This window comes from Acomys russatus, chromosome 2 (assembly GCF_903995435.1).
Source record: "Acomys russatus chromosome 2, mAcoRus1.1, whole genome shotgun sequence".
Classification (NCBI taxonomy): Eukaryota; Metazoa; Chordata; class Mammalia; order Rodentia; family Muridae; genus Acomys; species Acomys russatus.
The window spans coordinates 63,037,806-63,062,031 of NC_067138.1; the positions used below are offsets into that span (position 1 = coordinate 63,037,806).

The following is a 24,226-nucleotide window of genomic DNA, read 5'->3' on the forward strand; positions in this document are numbered from 1 at the left end:
ACATCAGAATTGTAGAATACAGGAATCTGCCTTTTTGGGAGGCTCGTATGTTTTTCACAATATTAGCCTATTAACCACATGTTAGCAATATCTTACTTAAAGAATATACAGTGTGTGGGGCTGGAGAGATGGATCGGCCATTAAGAGCACTGGCAACTCTTTCAAAGAGTTCGATTCCTAAAACCAAAATGACAGCTCACAGCAATCTGTAGGTCCAGTTATAGAGGATCCAATGCCTTTGGTCTCCCTGTGATACCAGGCATGCACATGGTACACAGACATAAATTCAAACAACATACTCATGCACATAAAATAATATTTAAATTTAATTTAAAAAAAAAACTTATAGTGTGAATGAAAATATTCATCTTTCTTTCTATTACTTATACCGGACACGACTTGAACCAGAGTTTAGTGAAACTTCAGAAATCTGGGATATTAATGGTATTAAAGAAGAACCAACTTTATTATGGGAACTCAGTCTGTCTCGTCAAGACTTTCTTTAGACTAGCAGTGATATGCTAATGGGAAATCTGTAAGTAGCAGAATGAAATATTTCAGAATAAATGTCAAACTTTGTGATTTAGCTTTAGCTCACAAGTTACCTACCAAGTTGCCTCCAAAGAAGCTGCTCACAGTCTCCAGAAACAAACAAAAGGACCAGGACCGCCATGTTGCATCTTATCATTCTACAGCCTTACCTTACAGAAAATTTCCATGTGCCAAAACCTGAGTTTGCTCCCTGCAAAGTTCTCCTCTGAGTTCAGATTCCAAACCCATCCTTTTCAAATTGACCCAACTGATTCTTTACCGTTAGTTCATATGGTTGCAGCAATATATTTTATTGAAATTATATCTGCCCCACTATCTCTCATTAGACCTTGAGGTATTTAGAATACTCAAACTAAATGGTACGTGCATTAGCCCTTCACAGACACCTGGCAAAAATTCATGCTTAAGTGCATTTGTGAAGAGTGTCAAAGCAGCGGTCCCTTGAGCAATTAAGCCACACACAATCAACTCAGACTAGCCATGGCTGAGTTAATTAATAGTTAAGTGGAATTCTATTTAAAAACCCTAAATCTATCCAATTACTACATGATACATTCTGTATTCCATTTTCTTAATTGGTGAGATTTATTACATTGTAACATCTAGATAATTCACAATAAAAATTTGTTACCACAGTTGCACTAGTAAAGGACAAGATCTTATTAGAAATGATTTGATAAATTCAACAAGACAATATATCATAAAGATCATGGATCTTGCCATCAAATAAGCCAAGGATCAAACTACACAATATTAACAATTTACTTCATTGGCAAAAGCCTCTAGTTAATCTGTGTAACAGAAATTGTTCAGCAGGTGAAGAGCTGAATTAGACAATTAAATGTGAATGAAAATACACAGTATTTTGACCAAGTCATACTAATCACATGTTCTTTATTGCTGTTGTTCTCACACTGAACTGAACTGTTGAACCAGGACAAAAACATTTCCATCATAAAGCCTGGACAGCTAAGACAGGAAGGAAAGATGTGTCATTTGATGGAGCCCAGCTTTACAAGAGTCTTTAGCAAAGGAATTAAACATTCTGGGGGGATAAGTGTTATTTAAATACAACTTGCAAGCTATTAGCTGTTAAGTCTGTTTTAAGTATAAAAATTATTTCTGAAAAACTTTGAATGTTTTAGTAACATACTTGTCAACACATGATTAGAATATGGAAATATGGAAAGAGTACCACTTCTTATAAAGCAGACATATAATAGGCCCATGCAGGACCCCAGGACCTCCCTCAGGGCTTATTTTAGGAATCAGAGTCTGGCCGTTGGCTATTTTAGTGCCGTAAAGTTGAGCATAGTGCACCAAGAATTAACTGGTCTCTTAAAAGCTGATTCACAGCAGTAAAATGCTCAAGAGATAGAGGACAAGGCAGACAGTAGCAGATTTGCTAATTTATAGTGGGAGAATAAACACATGCAACAGGTCACAGAGTCTTCTCACCTTGGAGCAAGAAGCCAGGTAAAGGGTGGATTGAAAGTGGTTGTGTCATCAGAAGATTACTCAGAAGCCACGAATCAGAGTAAAGGAATAGGACATATTTCAACAACATTCCAGCAAAGCTTTACAGAGCTAATAGTCTCCCCAACCTGTGCCTTCTATAATGGTCAGACTGTGCCCTTTAGATAAAGTGTATCTATCGGGTATGAAATTCCTCCTCTTTCTAGACTCAAGTAGATAAGATTCCTCTTTTGTCAATCGAAATGTGCACACTGAAGATAACTCGGTAAGAACTCTCTAGTCATAGGCAGGTCACATGAGGAAATGTGTGGAGACTGTTCATAACTCCGTCATTTATCTTGATACCAGTCTGTAAGCTGTATAGTTATGTCAGCATATGATTGAGGTCTTGGATTCTGTGTTCTGAGTGTGTTGCCCTCCCAAGGAAGGGTTTTATCCAGCTATGAGCATTGAAGGTACCTTATCATGACTCCTATAGAAATGACAGCCCACTGCACACTGGTCCAGTGGGTCACAGAAAGCATTCTCATTTTACACGGAACAAAGGCTAACAAATCTAACTGCCACTGACCTCATGGTAAATAGCACAGTCACTTCTCAAGGACATGTGTTGTTACGGGTCATCACTTCACCTGAAGTAGGATAGAAATATTTAAATGTGCTTCAGCAAGTTAAACAAGTCAGCACCTGTCAAAACACTTGGGTAATAATGAGAGTCTATGACCTTAGGACAAACATGATGTCAGTACCAAAGGCCTTATGCTATAATTAACGTCCTCTATAAATTGAGTCTCTTTGAAATGACTCTTTACCAAGCCTTTAAACTAGTTGTTTATAGGTGGGAAGTGAAATATTCACAGCATTAATTTTATGGAACTAAAGAATTTAAAAGACTAGAATTTTTTTCATCTTCATCACAGTGAAAAGGATTATATTTCTAATAAAATCTTAATAAAAAAGAAACTCATCTCTATTAATAGATGGGGATGAACAATATTATATCAAATGGTTAAATTTTTGAATAATTAATAAAGGTCAAAAAAGGAAGTTAAAAGTCTAGACAGTCTGTCTATATAGAAAACACCTAAACAATATTAAATGGAAAATGTATACATGGTGTTTTTTATTAGGAAAATTTGTCATGGATTTTGATCTGAAATTACCTTTTGAACATTTTTTCAGTTTCAAATTAATGAATGTTTATTGATCACTGGACAAGACAAGTGAACACGTTTTGATGGTTTGCATCAGACACAATGATAAGCTAATAGTAAATCAGGATTGAAGAGAATGTAAGTGTATTATATGATATACAATTTTTCTGGCTTTATTGATTTCTAAATATTAATTTTATCTTATCTCAAAGACCATACTTCAATTATTTTCCATTTTTAATTATGAAGCTTGTAGTCTCTTTTAACCTACCTGAAAATTATTTACTAAATAAATTGTTGGGCCTTTAATAAGTTCTTGATAGACCTCTAATCCCCCAAACTACTGGGTTAACCACTTCAATCTATTTGGTCACGGCCAGTTAGCATGTATTTGGAGAGCACTAATATTGTGCAGAATGTTGGGAACACAGTGTGAGGGCAAAGAAGAGACTGTGAGTCTCAGAAGATTTCATAGAGGCTTTGCCTATTGCACACCTTGTATCCACCTCCACTCTTGGCTGTGTCCTACCAAAGGTCCTCTCATTGGGATATTAAGGAGTGTGTGTTTTCTTGGCAGCCCTTCACCAGCCCTCTGCATGGTTCACTGACATCAGTAGTTCTCACTCTATTCCACTAGGAGAGTACCTGAAGGGCACAGTTTCCCTTCCAAAGAGTAGTTAACCTAGCATACAAATTAGGAAGGCTTTTTCTACTGAAACAGAGCTCTCTTCCATTATCCAATTATAAAAAGAAACATGTCATTCATGTGTATAAAGGCTGTTGAAGGAGGTAAAATGGAGTCTTAAAATGAATGTAAACCACCGAAAGAAGAGTTATTTAAACATGTTCTGCAATGACGCTGATGAAGTGAAGAACTAATGAGCAAACCAGGCCTAATGGAGGACACTCAGGCATTGTCCTTGGTGGGGGAAAGAACACTCATTATAGTGACCATCATACTCAGAAAGCGGTCTCCAAGACCTGTCCAGGTGTTCTGCCTATCCTCATGTGGCTGACTCAGATGTGACGTGGCCAGCAGGATGGCCAATGAGGTTAGGACACACAAGAGGGATCAGGAAGCTGATGTGGTGTCACCACTAACCACTGCCGGGTGACTGGAGCTCACCCAGGAGTCTGATACTGGTCTCGGTGGATATTTAGCTTTGTGAGATATGTGTGTGTATCCAAGTCATTGAATGAGCTCAGCTTAATGGGGCGGGGAGGGAGGGTGCGTGGGGGGGTTGGCAGGGGGGCAGGGTGGGGGGAGGCATAGCTACTTTGCCTAAAGACAGGAACATGATTGCCTACCTCAGGATCATCTGTCTTAGACACCAGACTTCACACAGAAAATATTCTCCAGACTGTACTGTAGTTATTAACAAACACGGCACTTATAAATGTGTGTGATGTAAATAACACCTGCTGTGAGAGTAAACTTAGCAGAGGACTGAGATCAAGGCGCAGTGCAGCTGCGGTTGGTGACTGCTCTAGCAATTGGCAAGAACCACTTGCGAATATCCTCCTTTGGGCATTCGTCCAAGTGACTAGTGTGGCTGCTGTCAGCCATATTAACACCTGGAAGAAAGAAGCAGTGGGAGAAGGAGGAAAGAAGAAATGAAGGAAGAAAGGAAGGAAAGAAGGAAGGAAGGAAGGAAAGAAGGAAGGAAGGAAGGAAGGAAGGAAGGAAGAAAGGAAGGAAGGTAGGTCATACTTTTTACTAAAGGAATTTAGAATACTTATTGGAAAACCTGGTCATTCATTACTTCAAACATCTCTCCATTTCCTTTGTTCTCTTTAAAAGATAAAATATGATATGTTGTTGATAAATTGCAATATCAAGTATAAGTTGATAAATTATAAATTTTGTCTCTTTCCCACTACTATGCTTCTCCTACTTTGTAGAAATTCAATATTTTTTTAAATGTGCACCAGATGTAAACATGACCTCATTGTGTGAAAAAATAGAGGAAAGGAGAGAAGGAAGGAGGGAGGGGATATTTACAATATTTTGGTTTAAAGATTTAGTTACATATTTCATGTATTGATATAGATTACCCTTGCTAATCACTCATAAAATTTAACTATACCTTTAAGTAAAAAAGAAGTAAAAGAAATCAACTAGGTCATGTTTGTGTTCCTTTCGTGGGTGACAGCATTCGAGCCATCTGTTTGGGCTAAGTTGTGCCTCTGAAGATTCTATAGAGAAGCTGTAATCCTCAGCGCCTCAGTCTATGGCATGATTGGAAGATAGGAGCATTACAGAGGTAATGAATTAAGATGAAGTCATACCAGATGCCCGCAGTTCCCGGATGCAATATGCCATGTGTGCTTATGAAAAGAAAAGCTGTACACATAAAATGTACACAAGGCAGAGAATGGGGTGAAAACTTCCTCAAGCCACCAACTGTAAAAGCACCACCAAAGGCACCAGAAGGCAGGGTGGAGGTATGTTGCAGAGACCAAAGTCCTCTAAGGGAGCCAACTCGCTAATGATCTCTAAAACTGTGAGACAATATGGATTTCTGTTGTGTAAGCCACCAAGTGCAGGGTACTTTGTTACAATAGATTCAGAAAACTAAGACATTTTCTTTGGAGTCCTTGCCTGGAAACAATGGCGCCTTTCTAGCCAGGGAGGCCCCTCCTCTTTCCCACCCCTCACTGAAACCTGCTTTTCAGACTCTGGCTTGAGCTCTGATTTGAAAATCCTTGACCTTTGACACAGCTCTGCGTCAGATCTTGCATTGTTATGTTCACACACAGAAGAGTTGGCCCTATCCTTAATGCTTCTCACAGCGCTTTCCTGTATTTACCATAAGCACTGGCCAAGCAAGGCAGCAACCGCTGAAACACTAATATAGTGCCTGCTCACAAGCACAAAGACACAGATAAATCGGCCTTCTACTTCCTGTAGCCTCCACCTCAGTGTTTTAAAATACTTATCAGTATTTAACCTTTGATATGACATTAGCAACCACTACTAGTGGTCCAATAGTTTTCTTTGTTTTAATATAATTTGAATGAAAATATAAGCAACCACTTTTCCTGTGGGTTTTTTTTTTTTTTTTTTTTTTTTTTTTTTTTCATTAAAAAGAAAACCGTTAACAAGATCTCAGACAAGTATTTTCTGCCATCTAGTGGCAAGAAAGGAGTATAACATACTAGATCTAAAGTAAGTCTCCCTTTTCAAACCTTTGACTTATTTAAAGAATACTTGACTATTGCTAGGAGACTTCACTCAGATCACCCTCATAGATTCCTGGGATTTCTATTGCACTGTGTTTCCGGATTGTCCCATAGATACCCTTCCTCTCCATTCTCCCGCTACCTGATCCCTCCTGTTCCCATGCCCTCCCCAACCCCATCCACCTGTAATGTCAAGTCTATTTTCCGGTCGCAGTGAGATGCATGCGTTCCCCCTTGGGCCCTCTTCTCTGAGTCTGTGGATTGTAGCACGGCTATCCTTTGCCTTATACTTATGAGTGAGTACATACCATGTATGTCTTTCTGGGTCTGGGTTACCTCACTCAGGATGATCTTTTCTAGTTCCACCCATTTGCCGGCAAATTTCAAGATGTCTTTGTTTTTAATAGCTGTGTAGTATTCCACGGTGTAAATTTAGCATATTTCCTTTATACATTCTTCAGTTCAGGGGCATCGAGGTTGTTTCCAGTTTCTAGCTATTATGAATGAAGCTACTATGACATAGTTGAGCAAGTGTACAGGTTAATGGAGTGGCCTTTCGGTATATACCCAGGAATGGTAGATCTAGGTCTTGAGGTAGATTGGTTCCAAATTTTCTGAGGAATTGCCATACTGATTTCCAAAGTGGTTGTACAAGTTTGCACTCCAACCAGCAATGGAGGAGTGTTTCCCTTGCTCCACATCCTTGCTAGGATGTGCTGTCGCTTGAGTTTTTTATTATAACCATTCTGACGGGTGTAAGATGGAATCTCAAAGTAGTTTTGATTGCATCTTCCTGAAAGCTAAGGATATTGAAATTTTTCTTTAAGTGTTTCTCAGCCATTAGAGATTCCATGCTGAGAAATCTCTGTTTAGGTCTGCACCCTTGCATGTCTCTGTATAACAATCCTGGTTGTCCTGGATTCACTATGTAGACTAGGCTGGCCTTGAACTCACAGTGATCCAGCACCTCTGCCTCCAAAGTACTGAGATTAAAGGCATGTGCCACCATGCATGGCTCTGTGTCCCACTTTTTAACTGGATTATTTAGTTTATTGATGTCTAGTTTCTTGAGTTCTTTATATATTTTGGATAGCAGCCCTCTGTAAGATGTGGGCTTGGTGAAGACCTTTTTTCCATTCTGTAGGCTGACATTTTATCATTTTAATAGTGTCCCTTGCCCTGAAGAAGCTTTTCAAGTTCATTGGGTCCTATTTATTAATGTTGATCTTAGTGCCTGGGCACTATTTAGGGAGTTGTCGCCTGTGCCAATGGTTCAAGGTTATTTTCCACTTTCTCTTCTAATATATTTAGTATATCTGGTTTTATGTTGATGTCTTTAATCCACTTTAACTTGAGTTTTATGTGGGGTGATAGATATGGATCTATTTCCATTCTTCTGCATGCAGACACCCCATTAGACCAGCACCGTTTGCTAAAAATGCTTTTTTTTTTTTTTACACACTATTGTATGGTTTTTGGCTTCTTTGTCAAAAGTCAAATGTTCATAGCTGTTTGGATTTACTTCTGGGATTTCAATAGGATTTTGTTGATCAACCTGTCTGTTTTTTGCTAATACCATGTGGCTTTTATTACTATGGCTCTGTAGTAGTTTGAAATCAGGGATAGTGATACTTCCAGAAGTTCTTTTATTGTACAGGATTGTTTTAGCTATGCATGGGGGATATGGAGCATGCACTGGCCATTTCCTGTAACCAGGCAAGACTTTCACTGGAGAGATTAGGATAGCAGCCTAGCCACAAAATCTTTGTACAGCCTACAAGATGTGTTATGGTTTAGGTGGGAGACCAATAACAGGTCCAGTTGAGACCCATGCCATGAAAGAAAGCCCAATTCTGATACTGCCTGGAGGGCCAGGAACCAGAGGCTGAGTAGCCCAGGCACCTAGGATAGAACCAAACATGAATGACCAAAAAGTCAATGAAATGATTCCTAATGGTATTCTGCTATACTCATAGATTGGTGCCTAGTTCAATTGTCATCAAAGAGGCTTCACACAGCAACTAAATGAAACAATGCAGAAACCCACTGCCAAACATTAGGTGGAGCTTGCGGAATCCTGTAGATGAAGGAAAGGAAGGATAATAGGAGCCAGAGGAGTCAAGGATACCACAAGGAACCTCACTAACTTGTGCTCATAGGGGCTCACAGAGACTGAACCACCAACCAGGAACCCTGCATGGAACTGACCTAGGCCCTCTGCATACATGTTACAGGTCTGTAGCTTGGTCTTCTTATGGGACTCCTAGCAGTGGAAGCAGGGGCTGTGTCTGACTCTGTTGCCTGCTTTTGGGACCCTTTCCCTATACTGACTTGTCTCATCTAGCCTTAATAGAAGAGGAAATGCCTAGGCTTACAGATGCCATGGCTGGTTGATATCCATGAGATGCTTGCCCTTTTCTGAAGAGAGATGGAGCAGGAGTGAATGGGAGGGAGAGAGAGAGAGAGAGAGAGAGAGAGAGAGAGAGAGAGAGAGAGAGAGATGAGAGGTAAGATGGGAGGGAAGAACTAGGAAGAGAGAAGGAATACTGGGCTTGGGATTTAAAAAAATAAATAAGTGAATGAATAATTGACTAGTAAAAGTAAATAACAGTAAGAATGTCTGAAAAAACATGCAATCATATTATTATCTACCTCCCTAAAATTATGTATAACACATAACATCTAGGCTGACAATTTTATTCCTAAGGACCATAGACTAGGTAGCAAAACCCAAACCTCAGGCCTTGTTATGCCTCTTTTGCTTTGTTGGTTTTTGAGTTGTTGTTTGGAGTTGTCCAAGAGACCCCCAAGCATTATAGGATATCGCTGTTCATAAAATCTTGCTATTGCCCTTGAATTGTCTCCCAGAGGTGGAAAGAAGGTCCCTATGCACCACACACTTCAGACACAGAACGTGGAAGATCACAGCTGTATGACCTGAGATCCTCCTCCCTGAAGAGTAGTTTCCAAGGGAGAGAAGCAAACAGTAATCCTACACACCTATGATGCCAGTGAAAAATCAACAATGACAAGCATGGCACTAAGAACCTATGGATGCAATCGTGTCATGCATACCCTCGTGGTAACCAGAAGCTCTCTGTTGGACCTGACTCTGAGGCTTGCTTAACATAAGGGAACCCATGCCTGGTGCTGGAAACCTAGTCAGCTACCTGGGGCAAGTGAAATAGACCTTGGATGTGAACCTAGAAGTTCCACTTTACCAAACCAGCAAGCATAATTCCTAATTACATTCTAAATATTTGTTCTTATACCCACAAATAAGTATAGCCGCCATCCCTCATCTGTTCTCTTTGAAACAGATGGAGACCACTATTGAAAACAACAACTGATTAAAATGCAGATGACACATGGCTCCTGTGATACACAGCCCCAATAGACACATCTAAAACACAGCTCCTACAGGTGAGGTTCAGGATTCATTGCAGAAGAGAGGCAGAAGGATTGTAAGAGCCAGAAGAACAGAAAGTTCACTGTGAAGCTATGTCTCCTATAAATGGCAGAGAAGGCATATCCATGAATATGGCTGCCTAAACAAGACCTGAAAAACAATGACACCAATGGACATGCTAACACGAAAGGAGGAAAGCTTGTGGGGTCTCAACGCTAGACAAAAAAATAGGGGTAACTGGAGAATTCTGAGTGAAAATGTATTTATTTCCTCAGATAAGGGGATGAGATGAGAGTCATTTCCCAGCCTTTCTAGCTCTTTCCAAACTCTCTCTGGCTAGTTCAACTCAGCTGTTCTGGCACAAACTCCTATCCACACTGCCTGATTCAAACTTCTGAATGAATTGCTCTGTCTGGCCTCAAATTAATTCTGGCAGTATGTTTTAATCTTCTGGCTCATTCTTATTCTCCATTCTGTCTTCACCTGTAACTAGCTTATTCTCTCTGCAACCTATCTCTATAAATTGTCCTGGTTAAAGACAAAAACTCTCAGCTCTTTCTGAGCTGCCCTTAAGTGGCTTTTCTTTCCTGTCTTTTTCTCATGAGAATTAGGTGTATCCTGTCTCTGACTCATTCTGTCAAATCTTTCTCTGATTCATCATTTTGTCTGCCCCTGAATTAGACATCACTTTCAAACATGACCACTATTTCCTATAAACTTATCCTACCTTCATTATTTTGGATTAAAGCTGTGTACTAAGGGCAATTCTGTATTACGGCCAGATCATAACGTAACCCAGAGTGTATCTGCATTCCAGCTATATTTCATAGACCTAAAAGGTCTCTGGATGTGATCCCTTGCCAGGGCAATGATGTTGCTGGATTAAAATTTCTATACAGCTGAAAGTGGGAAAAATGCCTTCTCCAAGGAAGAACCCCCTGAGTTGGTTACCAAATACCAAAATGGTGAGATCATATACATACAGGTAAGATTATGCAGACTGAACTTGTGTGTGTGTGTGTGAACACATTTTTAAAAAGAAGCCATGGACTAGTTAAAATTATGATTATCAATATTCAGTAGTATAGAGCTGTACTGAATATTATACATAGGCATGTGTTTTCAGAACTGCACTCCAGCCAATGTAATGTTGTTTTGATCAACACATCTGATCTGCAAAGGGGGCATCATGTAACCCAAGTTGTCTACATGGATTCAGTCCACCTTTTCTATTCATATTCTCCCATGTCTTTGGTTCCTCTTTTCACTCAAATACCTACTTCCCCATCCATTACTTTCCACCAGAATTTGGTTCTCATTCCCATGGTTTGCAAACTCCTTGGCATTGCTTCCTATTCCTGGTTCTGGAATATACCTATTTTTGTTTTATTTCTTTGGGCTCCAGTTAATTGACTTTGTTTTTTAGACACTACCAGAGAGAGACAGACAGACAGATAGACAGACAGACAGAGCAAGCAAAGAAGGAAGGAAGCAAGTTCATTACTCAGTAGCACATCAGTGTGAATTGGTGGCCATGTTCAAATAACCTAAAACTTTCCCTGAATCCAAGATGCTGCCCTTTCTACAAGGCCCTGGCTATGTACCTGAAAAAAATGTTTTAATGTGCTTGTACCAGGTGAGCACAGTATCTTATACAACCTTAGCTTTGTATATCAGAGTTCATTTGCTGAAGTCTTGGCCCTAATATCTCAGAAGGTAACCATATTTGAAGATAAGACCCTTGAAGAGACTAGTAAGTTAAGATAAGATTATTTTTGAGGGAGTCCTAATGCAAAAAAGCTGGAATTCACATAAGGAAAGGGAGGCCACATTATAATCTTGGGTGAGACATTATTTTAATGTTTTTTAAAATCTTCTCAAGTTATGCTCAACTGTGTTACTCTAAGTGCTCAAACTGAGTTATACTGAGCAGTAAGCAGCAGATGATGATATGACCCAAGCCGTACACAAAACTCTGACCCTCCCAGAACCCAGGCTCTTTCTAGTTACTTTGAAAGTTTCAACTTCAGCTTTGCCTCATTTCCTGATCCCTTTTCTCAGTCACAGCAAAGTGACTTATTGAAAAAGTCAACTGTATTGATGATAATTGTTTTCCTGTTGGACCCTGTTTAGCCCCTAAAAGTTGACACAAATCAAAGACACTATGCCACATGCAAACTCCAGCTTTAACACTGACCACTTCCTCTTTTGCATTTAATCTTGCAGCCTTACAGAGCTACTTACCTTTTCCCAAATGCTAAGTAATATTTTGAAATGCAAGTTTCAATGAATGCTATTCTTCTTGCCTGGAGGGCATTTATTTCCGCCACTCATTGGTCTGCTGTTACGGACTTTCCAGGATCAACTGTGGTTGTGGGTCTTTAGTAATGGTTGGTAGAAAGCTTTCCCAGACCACAGCAAAGGCTGCTCACCCACCCCCACAGCTCACAAGAGCTCCTTTCATCACATTGTATTTCCTGGTTAGACTGGCAAGATGCTAAGGGAAGGATTATGCATCTATGATCTTCTCATCTCTTATAATTAGAACAATAATTTAAAAATGGTACCTGTTGATAAAATGGTTTGTTTGAGATTACTTGGGAAGTCTCTCTATTCATTTGTTTGCTTGGGATTTTGATGTTGTTTGGGGAATAGAGGACAATAAAGTAGAAATACTAGAAGTGTTGGTTGCGCTACACCAAGGTTCAATAAACTAAAGGAGCACCCTAACCAGACAGCCTCTGTGAGAACTTCTGGCTTGCACTGCAATTCACACTGAGTGTTACCCAAGGACAAGCATTGATGTTTCTATGCCATCTACTTCTTCAATGTCATCTCTTTCAAGAGAGCCCTAGACTAAACTGAGCTCTGCATCTTTTACACTTATAAAGCTACACCATGGACAGGCTGTAAGCAGCAGCATAGTTCTGCTAGGAAAATCTTAATTCATTAGCTTTTTAAACCATGTTAGTGCTTCTTCCCAACCTTTCTCTTATTCCATCTCTCGAACACACACACACACACACACACACACACAAACACACACTTATACACACAAACACATGCACATACACAGATCCACTGTGTACAAACCGGGCTTTCTTTGAGCTCTCAATGCAGAAGCAAACAAGACAACAGATTCATGTCTTCACTGCTCATCACTATAATTCACTGAACTTAATCTTTCTGGTTCTTTGGTTTGTGTTTTGCTGCTGTTGCTAGAACAACTCAATAAAATAAAATTCCAGTTTATTGTTGGACATTGTTTCACACATACATCAAATAGGCGAAAAAAATAATAAACAGCAACGCCATAGACAAAAAAAAAAAAAAGAGGGCAGGGAATCTTTTATCTTTGGCCTTTTTAACCATGTCAGACAAACCAACTGCTTAAAGTACAGCTAAGGACATACATGGAAAAAGTTGCTGGGATGCTTGGATACGATTGTTTTGTTGTTGTTGTTTTACAAGGTTTGTTTTTTCTCCTTTGAGAGTATAATGAACATGGCCACACCCCAAGTGGAGTCAGAAGTAGGGCAGAGAACTCTCTGAAGGCACGTTTGGTCACCCTTTATCATTAAAAATGGCTGACTCCTAATATGCAGAAAAATATAAAATGTAAATAAAAATACAAACAATTTTTCCTTTTAAAGTATTTTTAAGAAAAAAAGCAGGGCCTGGGAAGTTTTGGTTCTTTTTTCCTCCTCTGCTGCAAATTCATGCTGTGGCTTTGGTGGGATGGTGGAGAGCGCATGTCATCTGTGGGTGTCACTGCCCACTGTGGGGCGGGTGGTCATGCTTCTCTAAGGTGACCACGCTTAAATTCTGAGACTGGAAGTGGAAGGTAAATAGATCATGGTGGCCTTATATTTGGCTTTTCCTTTTTGGTGATTAGTCATCAGTCTTCTGCTTCTTGGTTTCTTGGTGTCAACATCATCATCCTCAGCATCTTCAGCTACCCGCTTGCCTGTAAGAGCCTCAGTTCCCTCATCTTCATCTCTGTCCTCTTCCTCCCCACCTTCTTCCTCTTCTTTATCTACTTCACTGTCAGCCTCCTGTTTCCTATTTTTCCCATTAGCAGCTGTGTCTCTTTCATTTTCTGCTTCCTCCTCAAAGTTCCTTCTTCTCCTTCAAGTCCCTGGTGGTCATCTCGGAGCTGATGTCCACTGCTGGGTCTGACAACATGAGGTACACTGGTGGTCCGATGCAGTAAGCGAGAAAGAAATCAAATTCAAGGACTCTAATGAGAAAGCTGCCAGAGTCTGCCATGGAGGAGGAGGCAGGTGACAAAGGTGGCTGCTGAGAGCTCCAAGAAGGACCAAGATGGCTTCTCGGAGCAGCCATTGGGGGCTCTGATTCTTTTAAATTACCAACTAGACCACATTTTAGATGCTCCTTACTGATTTGTTCTTTCAACTCAATACTGAGTTTCAACTCTCAATCACTACCTGTTATTTTTTCACAATTATTAAATTACTTATTGTATAAACATGAAATTACTACACCTTAATATAGTCACCCTTTGATTCTCATCTTTCAGGGTTATAGTTTAGCAGTGGCAAATATGAGCATGTCTGATTAGTAGAGATAACTGAGCAAGAGATATTTGCATGGTTGCATGTATGGTTAAATACGAAAACAGAATTTCATCCTTTATATAAGTACACACATAAAGTAGGAATCCCAATGCTCTATGCATCTTTTAGGGAACAATCATTGTAGAACTTAGGAGACACTTGTGTAACTGAGCATCAGAGCTCAGAGATGTTATAGCTGGGAAATGTGTCAAAAATGACTAACTTCCGTCTCTTCTGTGTTAGTCAGGGTTTTTCCTCTGTGACAAATACCTGAGAGAAACAATTTTAAAGGAGATATTACTTGTTTTGGCGTACTGTTTCAGTCTTCAGTCCAAGGTTGACTAGATGAATTGCTTTGGGCCTGAAGCAAAGCAGAATATGATGTTCCGAGGAGGTTGATCACCTCAGGGTGCCAGGAAGCAGAGACAACTGTTCTGTAGGCTTCCTTCTTCCTCCTTTCTCTTGTCTGAGACCCCAGCTATTGCATTCCACTGCCCATATTCCAGGGAAAATCTTCCTGTTTATTTAAATCTCAGCAAATGCCCTCACAGATGCACTCAGCACTGTGCAGTACTAACTTCTTGGCTCCCAACCCATTAGTTGTGGGTGGTTGAAGTCTGGGCCTGGTATGCCAAGGTTCTTGACATCTTATTCAGGAATGAAATAGATTACATAGATTGCAAAGTGACAGGGATCTTTATTTAATGTGAAACAACAGCACAAATTAGAAAGGTAGCTACATGAAGGAGAATATTCAAGGACCCTAATTGCTGTTTTAGGTGTCCTTTTTAGGAACTGAAAAGAAGGAAAAGTTTGGCTGCTGTCTTAGGCTTTCCATTACTATGAGGAGACACCATGACCAAGTCAACCCTATTTTGGTGGTGGTGGTGATGGTGGTGGTGTGGTAGAGCTCTTTTTTTACTAATTAATTTATTTATTCACTTTGCATCCTGGTCATAGCCCCATCCCTCCATATCTCCTAGTCCCACACTCCCTCCTTTCCCCTCCTCCCCCTCCCTTATTCCTCAGAAAAGGGGAGCACCACTTCTTTTAAAAATTATTTTATTATGTTTCTTTTTAACATATACATTCATATTAGTACACATGAATAAGACAAACTACATACAGCAGGAAGAAACACAAGACAATCATGAGTTATATGAATGTTACATTCACAGTGATTTGGCCATTTCCATTTGTCAAGCCTGAAACAACCATCCTTCCTACTTTGTTGGGTCCAAATTTCTGAATGAAAATCAATATCTATCATATCTCATCTCTATTAACTTAAATCATCTATCTTGATCTAAAAAGATCTTATTCCTTAGCCAACTAAACTTGATTGTATGACTAAACTATCTAGTCTTCAACCCCATCAGAGACTTGAGAAGGAATAAAAGTTAAATCCCTAAGTGAACTGGAAGTGCAGATTAGCAGCTTCTAAAATGAAAATATGACTGAGACAGTTTACTGCTTGAACAGTCAATGGCTGAACTCAGCTAAGACAGAGTAAGCAAGTCCTCAATAGTTTCTGCCTATCCAATATGTCTGGCGTAGATAGTGGCCCAGAAGGTCAAAGATGATGTTCCAACATTGTAAAGAATGTTGGGCACCCCACTTCTAATATCCACCCCAGCTCATCAACTTGCATCAGGATCAAGTGAGGTCTCTTCCCCTGTGGCCTGGGAAGACAGTCTCACTATGGAGAAGTGATCAGAAAGCTGGCAACAAAGTCCATGTTAGAGAAAGTCCCCCTCCCCTAACTAGAGGACCCAAACGAAGCCTGAGCTGCTCATCAGATACATCTTTATAGAGGATCCTTGGTCCCGTTTATGCAAAGTCCTCCTTGGGTGATGTTTCAATCTCATCAAGCCCCTCTGGTTAGTGGGTCATGTTGGTCTTCTTATGGAGCTCCTGTCTCCCCCACGGTCTTTTCTCCTTCCCTCCACTTTTTTCACAACACTCCCAACACATCACCCAATGTTTGGCTGTGAGTCTCAGCATCTATTTTGAAGCACTGCTGGATGGAGCCTCTCAGAGGACAATTATGCTAGGCTGCTGTCTACAGATATAGCAGAGTATCATTAATAGTGTCAGAGGTTGGCTCTCTCCCATGGTTTGGGTCTTAGGTTGGGCCAGACATTGGTTGGACATTGCTTCAATTTCTGTTCTATTTGTTCTATCTTTACCCCTACACATTTCCTGCCCAGTTTCTCTTTTCTCTACAGGCCTTCTGTTCTCCCCTGCCTCATCCTCCTCCTGCTCTCCCCAGGTCTGATCTCCACCCTTATTTCTCTTTGCACTCCCACTCCCACCTTGTTGCCTTTCTTCAACCACTACCTCTGTCTATTTCCCTGTCAGGGTGAGATTTAAACATGCTCCCTTGAATCCTCTTGGTTACTTATCTTCTTTGGGTCTGTGTATTATAGTATAGAGAAGGCAACTTTTAAAAGAAAGTGTTTAATTAGAGCTGGCTTACAGTTTCAGAGGTTTAGTCCATTATCATCATGATGCAAAGCCTGGCGGCACACAGGCAGACATGGTGCAAAGCATGGCGGCAAACAGGCAGACATGGTGCGAAGCATGGCGGCACACAGGCAGACATGGTGCAAAGCATGGCGGCACACAGGCAGACATGGTGCGAAGCATGGCGGCACACAGGCAGACATGGTGCGAAGCATGGCGGCACACAGGCAGACATGGTGCGAAGCATGGCGGCACACAGGCAGACATGGTGCGAAGCATGGCGGCACACAGGCAGACATGGTGCGAAGCATGGCGGCACACAGGCAGACATGGTGCGAAGCATGGCGGCACACAGGCAGACATGGTGCGAAGCATGGCGGCACACAGGCAGACGTGGTGCGAAGCATGGCGGCACACAGGCAGACGTGGTGCAAAGCATGGCAGCACACAGGCAGACGTGGTGCTGGAGAAGGAGCAAAGACCTCTCTTGATCCTCAGGCATCAAGGAATAGACTGTCTCACTGAATGTAGTTTGAGCATATATAGACTCAAAGCCACCTCCACAGTTGCACACTTCCTCCAACAAGGCCAACAGGGATGTAGAACTGCAGCAAAGCCACAACTCCTAATAGTGCCACTCTCCATGGGCCAAGCATTTAAACACAATAGGTAATGCGGGCCATATCTGTTCAAACCACCACAGTTGCCAAGGGGCATAGTGTGGTGCTTCTTTGCTTTGACTGACAGATGGAGCTGTATAGAACCATTTTAACACTAGCATGTCCCTTCCATTAATGCATCTTATTTGAATTATATGCACATGCAATTATTTATAGGCAAATGGAGGGGCTTCTTAAAAGTTCATTTAGAGTATCAGGTGTGCTCAAAACCAGTCTAGGCCAGACTTGCCCACTGCATTTGAATAGATACAAAGCTCTATCGAGGAGTTGTTAAGAGGAGTTGTTTATTCCCATTGCTTAAGGCAAGTATTAACTAATTCTCTTCTACCCAGGCAAGGAGTGTGGCAGAAGTCCTGGATTGCTAAACAGGTTGCTAGGTACAATTTTTAGAGAGGGGTGCTGCTTGATCTAAACGAAATCTCACCTGGCTAAGCTACTCTTCAGCTCGCTTGCCTCACCATCAAACTTAGCCATCACATCTTGTAATTATTAGTTAATTACAGGGATATACCTAAAGCATAACAGTGATGTAAAGTCAGCTCTATAGTCTCCTAAAATAAAGAACAGTTAAAGAATATGCACCATCTCCATTTCTGTATAACATTGTACTGTTATATCTGATGTGATAAAAGAAATGTTAAAGACCTAGAAATGAAAGGAAAGACAAACTATTAGCATTCAAAAGCAAATGAAATATGTATTCAATCAACCACAATACATACACACACACACACACACTCAAGAAATTCACACAATTGCTATTAAAAGTAAGAAAATTTATTCAACTGTCAATATGAATCAGATTATATGACATAGCTACATTTAGACAGAATTAAAAGGGAAGCTATGAATATGAGAGGTGTCTTTTTGTGGATTAGAAGACTAGATTTTACTCAGAGATCAATCCTGTGCATCATGAAATATAGAATAATGTCATCTCACTCTAAACACAAGCATGATCAGGCATGGTGACACATGCCTGCAACTCCAGTATTTGAGAGGCTGTCAGGAAAATCGTCGGTTTAAAACCAGCCTGCAACTCATAATGAATTTCAAAATTCAAGGCAAGACTGGGATACATAGAGAAATTCTATTTAGGAAAAAAAAAAAAAACCTAGGCAGAGTTTGAAGAAACTAACAGGATCATTCTAGAACTAAAGAATCAAAAATGATCTATTATAAGAAGACTAAAGTTAAATGAGTTCCACTAACTTATTACAAAACATAGTATAAACCAATAATCCAGCCACCATTTCACCAGTAACAAGGAAGACAAATTTAAAGTGGAACAAATTTAAGGTAGAACAAAATACAGGGATGTAGAATGTATCTTCCACACATATGGATAATTGGTTTCAATGCATAGCTAAAATGATTTAATGCAAAAGGGATCTTGTTTTCCAGCAACTGGTGCTATAATAAGTGTATGTCCCTCCTACTCAGCAGAAGCAACTCATTTAAAGTAGATACTAGGCCTAATAAATGTTTGCTAGAACATCCTGTAGAACATTCAGAATATCCTCTTTAACTTAGGAAAATAAAAAAAAATGTATTGTACAGGTGTATTTGTTACTTTTTATTATGAAATACCTGGTATAAGCCATCTAAAGGAAGAAATTTAAAATGCTGGCTCCAGTTTCCAAGGAGTCAGTCTATATTGTTTCATAGCAGGCAGAGAAACTATGTAGTAAAAGAGAGTTGTTTACTTCACAATGAGCAGAAAAAAAGAGAGTGGTGAGGTCAGAAGCAAGATACCCCTGAGAGTCTACCTCTGGTAACTTATAACCCCCTACCAGGTAGATAACCTAAATTTCCAAAACTTCTCAAGATAACACCAACAACTATGGACCAAGCTCTCAACACATGAGTAATTCCTAGGAACACTTCATATTCAGATCATAGTGTGCTTTCACCACAGCCCCTGAAAGGCAAATATGTTAGAAGCTGGATCCCCAGCAGCTTTCTCGAATGGTGTAGCCACAGTAGGTTGACCACTCTCTAACAGATGACCTCTACATGTATCAACTTATGGGAAATACAAACTGAAATCAATTGGTAAGGACACAATGTTGTGGGATAAAGAGGTGATGATAGATCAGGGAGGAGTTAGGGAAGAGAAGTAGAGGTAACTATCATTAAAATAGATTGTATAAGGCTATTGTAAGGCTATTGTCTGTGTTCTACAACCTGATAATAAGGACTTATTGCTGAGGACAACACATAATTATTCCATTAACAATTATGTTGATTTTATTAGCATGGAAAAATCAAACTGGTACCCAATTAGAAGCTTCACCATTACCAACAAGTGTTCATGGTACTGGAAGGTTCTCTTCCCATACTAGAAAAGAAACATAATCAATATTACCCTGAGACATAAAACTGCAACCGATGAGTGGGTACAATAGTGGTACAAATGTTTTGAGAGTAACCAACCACTTTTGAATTGGATTTGGTGCTCGCTCTGTCAGATGAAACCCACACCTGATGCTCCTAAAGCAGATGAGGATTAACAGAGACAGCCATTACTGTGCAGCATGCAGTAAGCGAGAGACTTTGGAGCACTCAGTCCTAAACGGGATGTCTTTATCAAAGCCCCTCCCTCAAGGCTTAGGGATCTATGTGGATGAGGAGATGGAAAGATTCTAAGAGCCAGAAATGATGGCTAACTCCAAGGTAACGATGTTTTCCAGACACAACAGGACTGATGTGCGTATGAGTCCACAGTGACTGTGGCAGCATGCATAAGACCTGCACAGGTTCAAGCCACGTAGAGTCCCAGCACTGGAAGAAGTAGACACAGTGGACATAATCCTAAGTGACACCCATTGGCAAAGGGAAAATGGTTTCTTCAATGGAGTGTCACTGGGTACATCAACCACATGCCAGGACAGGACTCATGCCTGAGAGTAGCTGGCCAACACAAAATAAACTCCATGGGTCTTTGTTTGTTTGTTGTGTGGTTTTGTTTTATTTGGACACTTTTGTCTTATTAGTCTTCTGTTTGTTTTGATTTTTGTTTCATTTTGGTTTTTGTTTTGTAGAGTTTTTTTTGAGAGAGAGAACAAGAATATGATGTTGCCTGGGTATTGGTGTGAGGAATGTCTGGGGGGGGGGGGCGTTGAGGAGGGGAAACCAAGGAAAAAGTGGAAAAATAAATTGTAATAAATTCTCAAAGAATTAATAAAACATATTTAAAAAAATAAAAGTAGAATAAGGAGTCAAAGTCTACTAGTTTATAGAAAAAAAGTATATTTAGGTACCAACTGCACATTGCATACTATGTCACTTCCTTTACAGAGTGTCTCTTTCCTCACAATGACCCTAAGAAATACTCACACTTCCCTTTAACAACTAAACTAAAGTCAGTGAGACTCACCAATTTGTTCCAGAAAATGTTAATTACACACATGATCCCAGGCCCAAAGGGTACATTTTGATTGCAAATGCTAGTTAGTTTTGTTTGTGGTATATTGAATTTAGGCAATAGATCGGATGCATAACTATCTCTGGCTGAAAATGAAGAGGCATTCCATAAGTGAAGGAAACTAAACAATGGCCATGGGTATAATTTATTAAATAAGAATAAAGTTATTCAGCTAAATTTTCACAGCAAACAATTGGCAGTGTATTTCTCCCATACCACCATACAATGCCAAACTTCAGAACCTCTCTTGACAGAAGGCTGGATGTAAACAGTTGTTATGCAGCTCAGAGGGACAGAACCCCCGTTCTGAAGTCAAGATGCTATTATACCCAGCAGCTAACCTCCACACATGAAAAGCATCCCTTCATCGGGTGAAGGTTTCAATTTCCATAAAGAGTGTACATAAGTCTTCTCATTCAGCCATCATCAGGAAGAGCTGTTACTAGGCTCTTGTTCACCTATCTTGATGCCTCCAAATCTAGTACCACTTGTCTCATAAAAGAGGAAAAATGAAATTATCTATTCTCCTTTACATCAGTGTAGCTAGCCTGACTTAATTCATAACATATTTGAAAAAGAGTAAAGCTCTCCATCCTCAAATCAGTGACTGTAGAAACACGTTTATTTCTTGTTTGAATAACACCAAAATTAGACTAGGCAAAGTACTGATGATAATTGGATCTATGGGACATCATCCCTGGAGTTTCAGCATTTGTAATACTGTACTGACAGATTTGCAACTTTAATTTGCTGCAGTATTTGGAAATTTTTCAGAAGCAACAAATAGACAAAATTGCCTTTCAGAGCCACAGGCTGGTTCTTTGGAGAATGTTTCTGTAGCTCAGTCACTAAGGCAACTATAGACATATGACAGAGGAGGACATTAGGCACCCTCACCATGAGAATATCCCTCATCACTTTCGTAGGTTTGAAAAGGAAACTCTGGCTTGTTCTTCAATGTTCAAGACCTTCAACTAATTTCTTTTTTACCTTCAGAAATCTTTACATTATTTTACTTATTGATTCTTCAAATCATTTTTGAACACATTTAGGAATAGCAGAGAAATAACTGTGAACCTGGGAGCTAGAGATTTTCCTTTAGAAGAATATTCCATATAGTGCCCAGCTTCAGAACCTCTCTTGACAGCAGGCTAGTTATAAACAGTTGTAATGCAGCTCAGAGGGACAGAGCCTCCATTCTGAAGTCAAGATGCTTTTATACGCAACAGCTATCGTCCACACTTGAAAAGCATCCCTTCATCAGGTGAAGATTTCAAGCTAAGAAAAGAACATCATCTCAGTAACATAAAGGTAAATACTCATTTGTAGATCAGAGACAAGTGTAGTTTTGGAATTAGGAGTGGGGAGCAAAATATTGTTCCATTTGTTCTTCTCTCATGGTGCTTACTTAACGAATTCTTTTCTCACTCCACTTAATAGGAGAAAGTCCTACATGCAAAAGCAACAAGTCCACCATGTATCTGTTGACTTCATAGCTAAATTATTTTAATGACAGATTGTTCAAACATGCACTGCTATAATACTATCCTCATTGAGAGAGGAACTTAAATACAAAGCACAAGTTCACACAAAGGAAAAACTGAGAAAACTTAAAGCAGGACCATTTGATTCATATATATGCTATGTAATCCATTAATACAAACATACATGAACATACTTTAATAAAATGGTCCAGGGAAATTGGACCTCTGTCACAGTGTTTTTCTTCTTAGGATTTTCTCAATATCCCAAAGTTGAAGTCACCGTATTTGTGCTGTGTCTGCTGATGTACCTGATCACTTTCCTGGGCAATATTATTCTGATCTCCATCACTATTCTAGATTCCCATCTGCACACTCCCATGTACTTCTTCCTCAGCAATCTCTCCTTTCTGGACATCTCGTATACCTCTTCTGCTCTTACTCCTATGCTGGCAAACTATGTTTTGGGGAAAAACACCATCTCATTCTCGGGATGTGCTTCTCAGATGTACTTCTCTCTTGCCATGGGATCCACTGAAAGTGTGCTCCTCTCCATGATGGCTTATGACAGGTATGTGGCCATCTGCAACCCCCTAAGATATCCCATCATTATGAACAGAAAATTCTGTGTACAGGTTGCAGGTAGCTCCTGGGTTACAGGCTGTCTCACTGCCTTGGTGGAAACTGGACCTGTGATTCAGCTGTCTCTCTGTGGTAATAGCATCATCAATCATTTTACCTGTGAAATTCTGGCTCTCTTGAAAATGGCCTGTGTAGACACTTCCATGGTACAGCTAATTATGTTAGTGATCAGCATCCTTCTTCTTCCATTGCCAATGCTGCTCATTTGTGTCTCCTATGCCTTCATCCTATCCAATATTTTGAGGTTCAGCTCAGTGGATGGTCGAAGCAAAGCCTTTTCAACATGTGCAGCCCACTTGACTGTGGTGGTTCTGTTTTATGGGACAGCTCTCTCCATGTACCTGAAGCCCTCATCTGTAAACTCACAGGAAATAGATAAATTTATGGCACTGATATATGCTGGATTAACACCAATGCTAAATCCTATTATCTATAGTCTACGGAACAAAGAAGTTAAAATGGCTGTGAAAAAATTCTTGATTAGAAATCCCTTTAGTGCTATCATAACTTCTGTGCTCAAGTAATATTGGAAAAGGCACACTCACCTAGATAAATCTTCAACTTTATTGAGAAAACCGCATAATAATGCAAGCCACATCCCTAGAAAACACTAATTTTAATTACAAACTCATTATTATGTACTATATTCTGATTTGCCTTGTAAAGTGTTTTATATCAATGAATCATTTATTTAGAAATACGTTATCCAGAAGGTAGTTAGCATTTATTGCATATTAGCATGAACTTAAAGATGATGTAACTATCTGTTCTTTTCTATTTGACCTACTAAATGAACTCACTGTCCAGGTTGGCATAACCATGAAAAGAAGTAATAAAACAAGGTTATAGAGTTGTTAGCCCAGAGAATTTTGAAGTAATATCTTCTCAGTGATTTGAAATTATCTCTGCATGCAAAAATAAATTTTAAGTTAGCATTACATAGCTCAAGGTGTACATATGTACATGTAAATATATAATATATTTTATAAAATCAAATGAGTATCACTTTCTGGTACTCTTCCTAGTTTCTAAAACATTAAAATATGAAATTTATTTGTTCAGATTTGGTGAGACTAAGTTTGAGTGACTGTTATTTTAGGCTGCATTTGTAGAGGAATGGATGAATATCTGTGATATAACAAGCATATTATAGTAAGGTTTGTACAGTTATAATTTTAT

General features: G+C 39.7%; 1 protein-coding gene across 1 annotated transcript; it reads left to right on the forward strand.

The window, feature by feature from the left end:
* The first annotated feature begins 22,611 nt into the window (after positions 1 to 22,611).
* LOC127206964 (olfactory receptor 13F1) lies at positions 22,612 to 23,571 on the forward strand. The gene has a single exon (XM_051166276.1). The coding sequence runs from the start codon at positions 22,612 to 22,614 to the stop codon at positions 23,569 to 23,571; it is 960 nt and encodes a 319-aa protein (XP_051022233.1).
* The last annotated feature ends 655 nt before the right edge of the window (positions 23,572 to 24,226 follow it).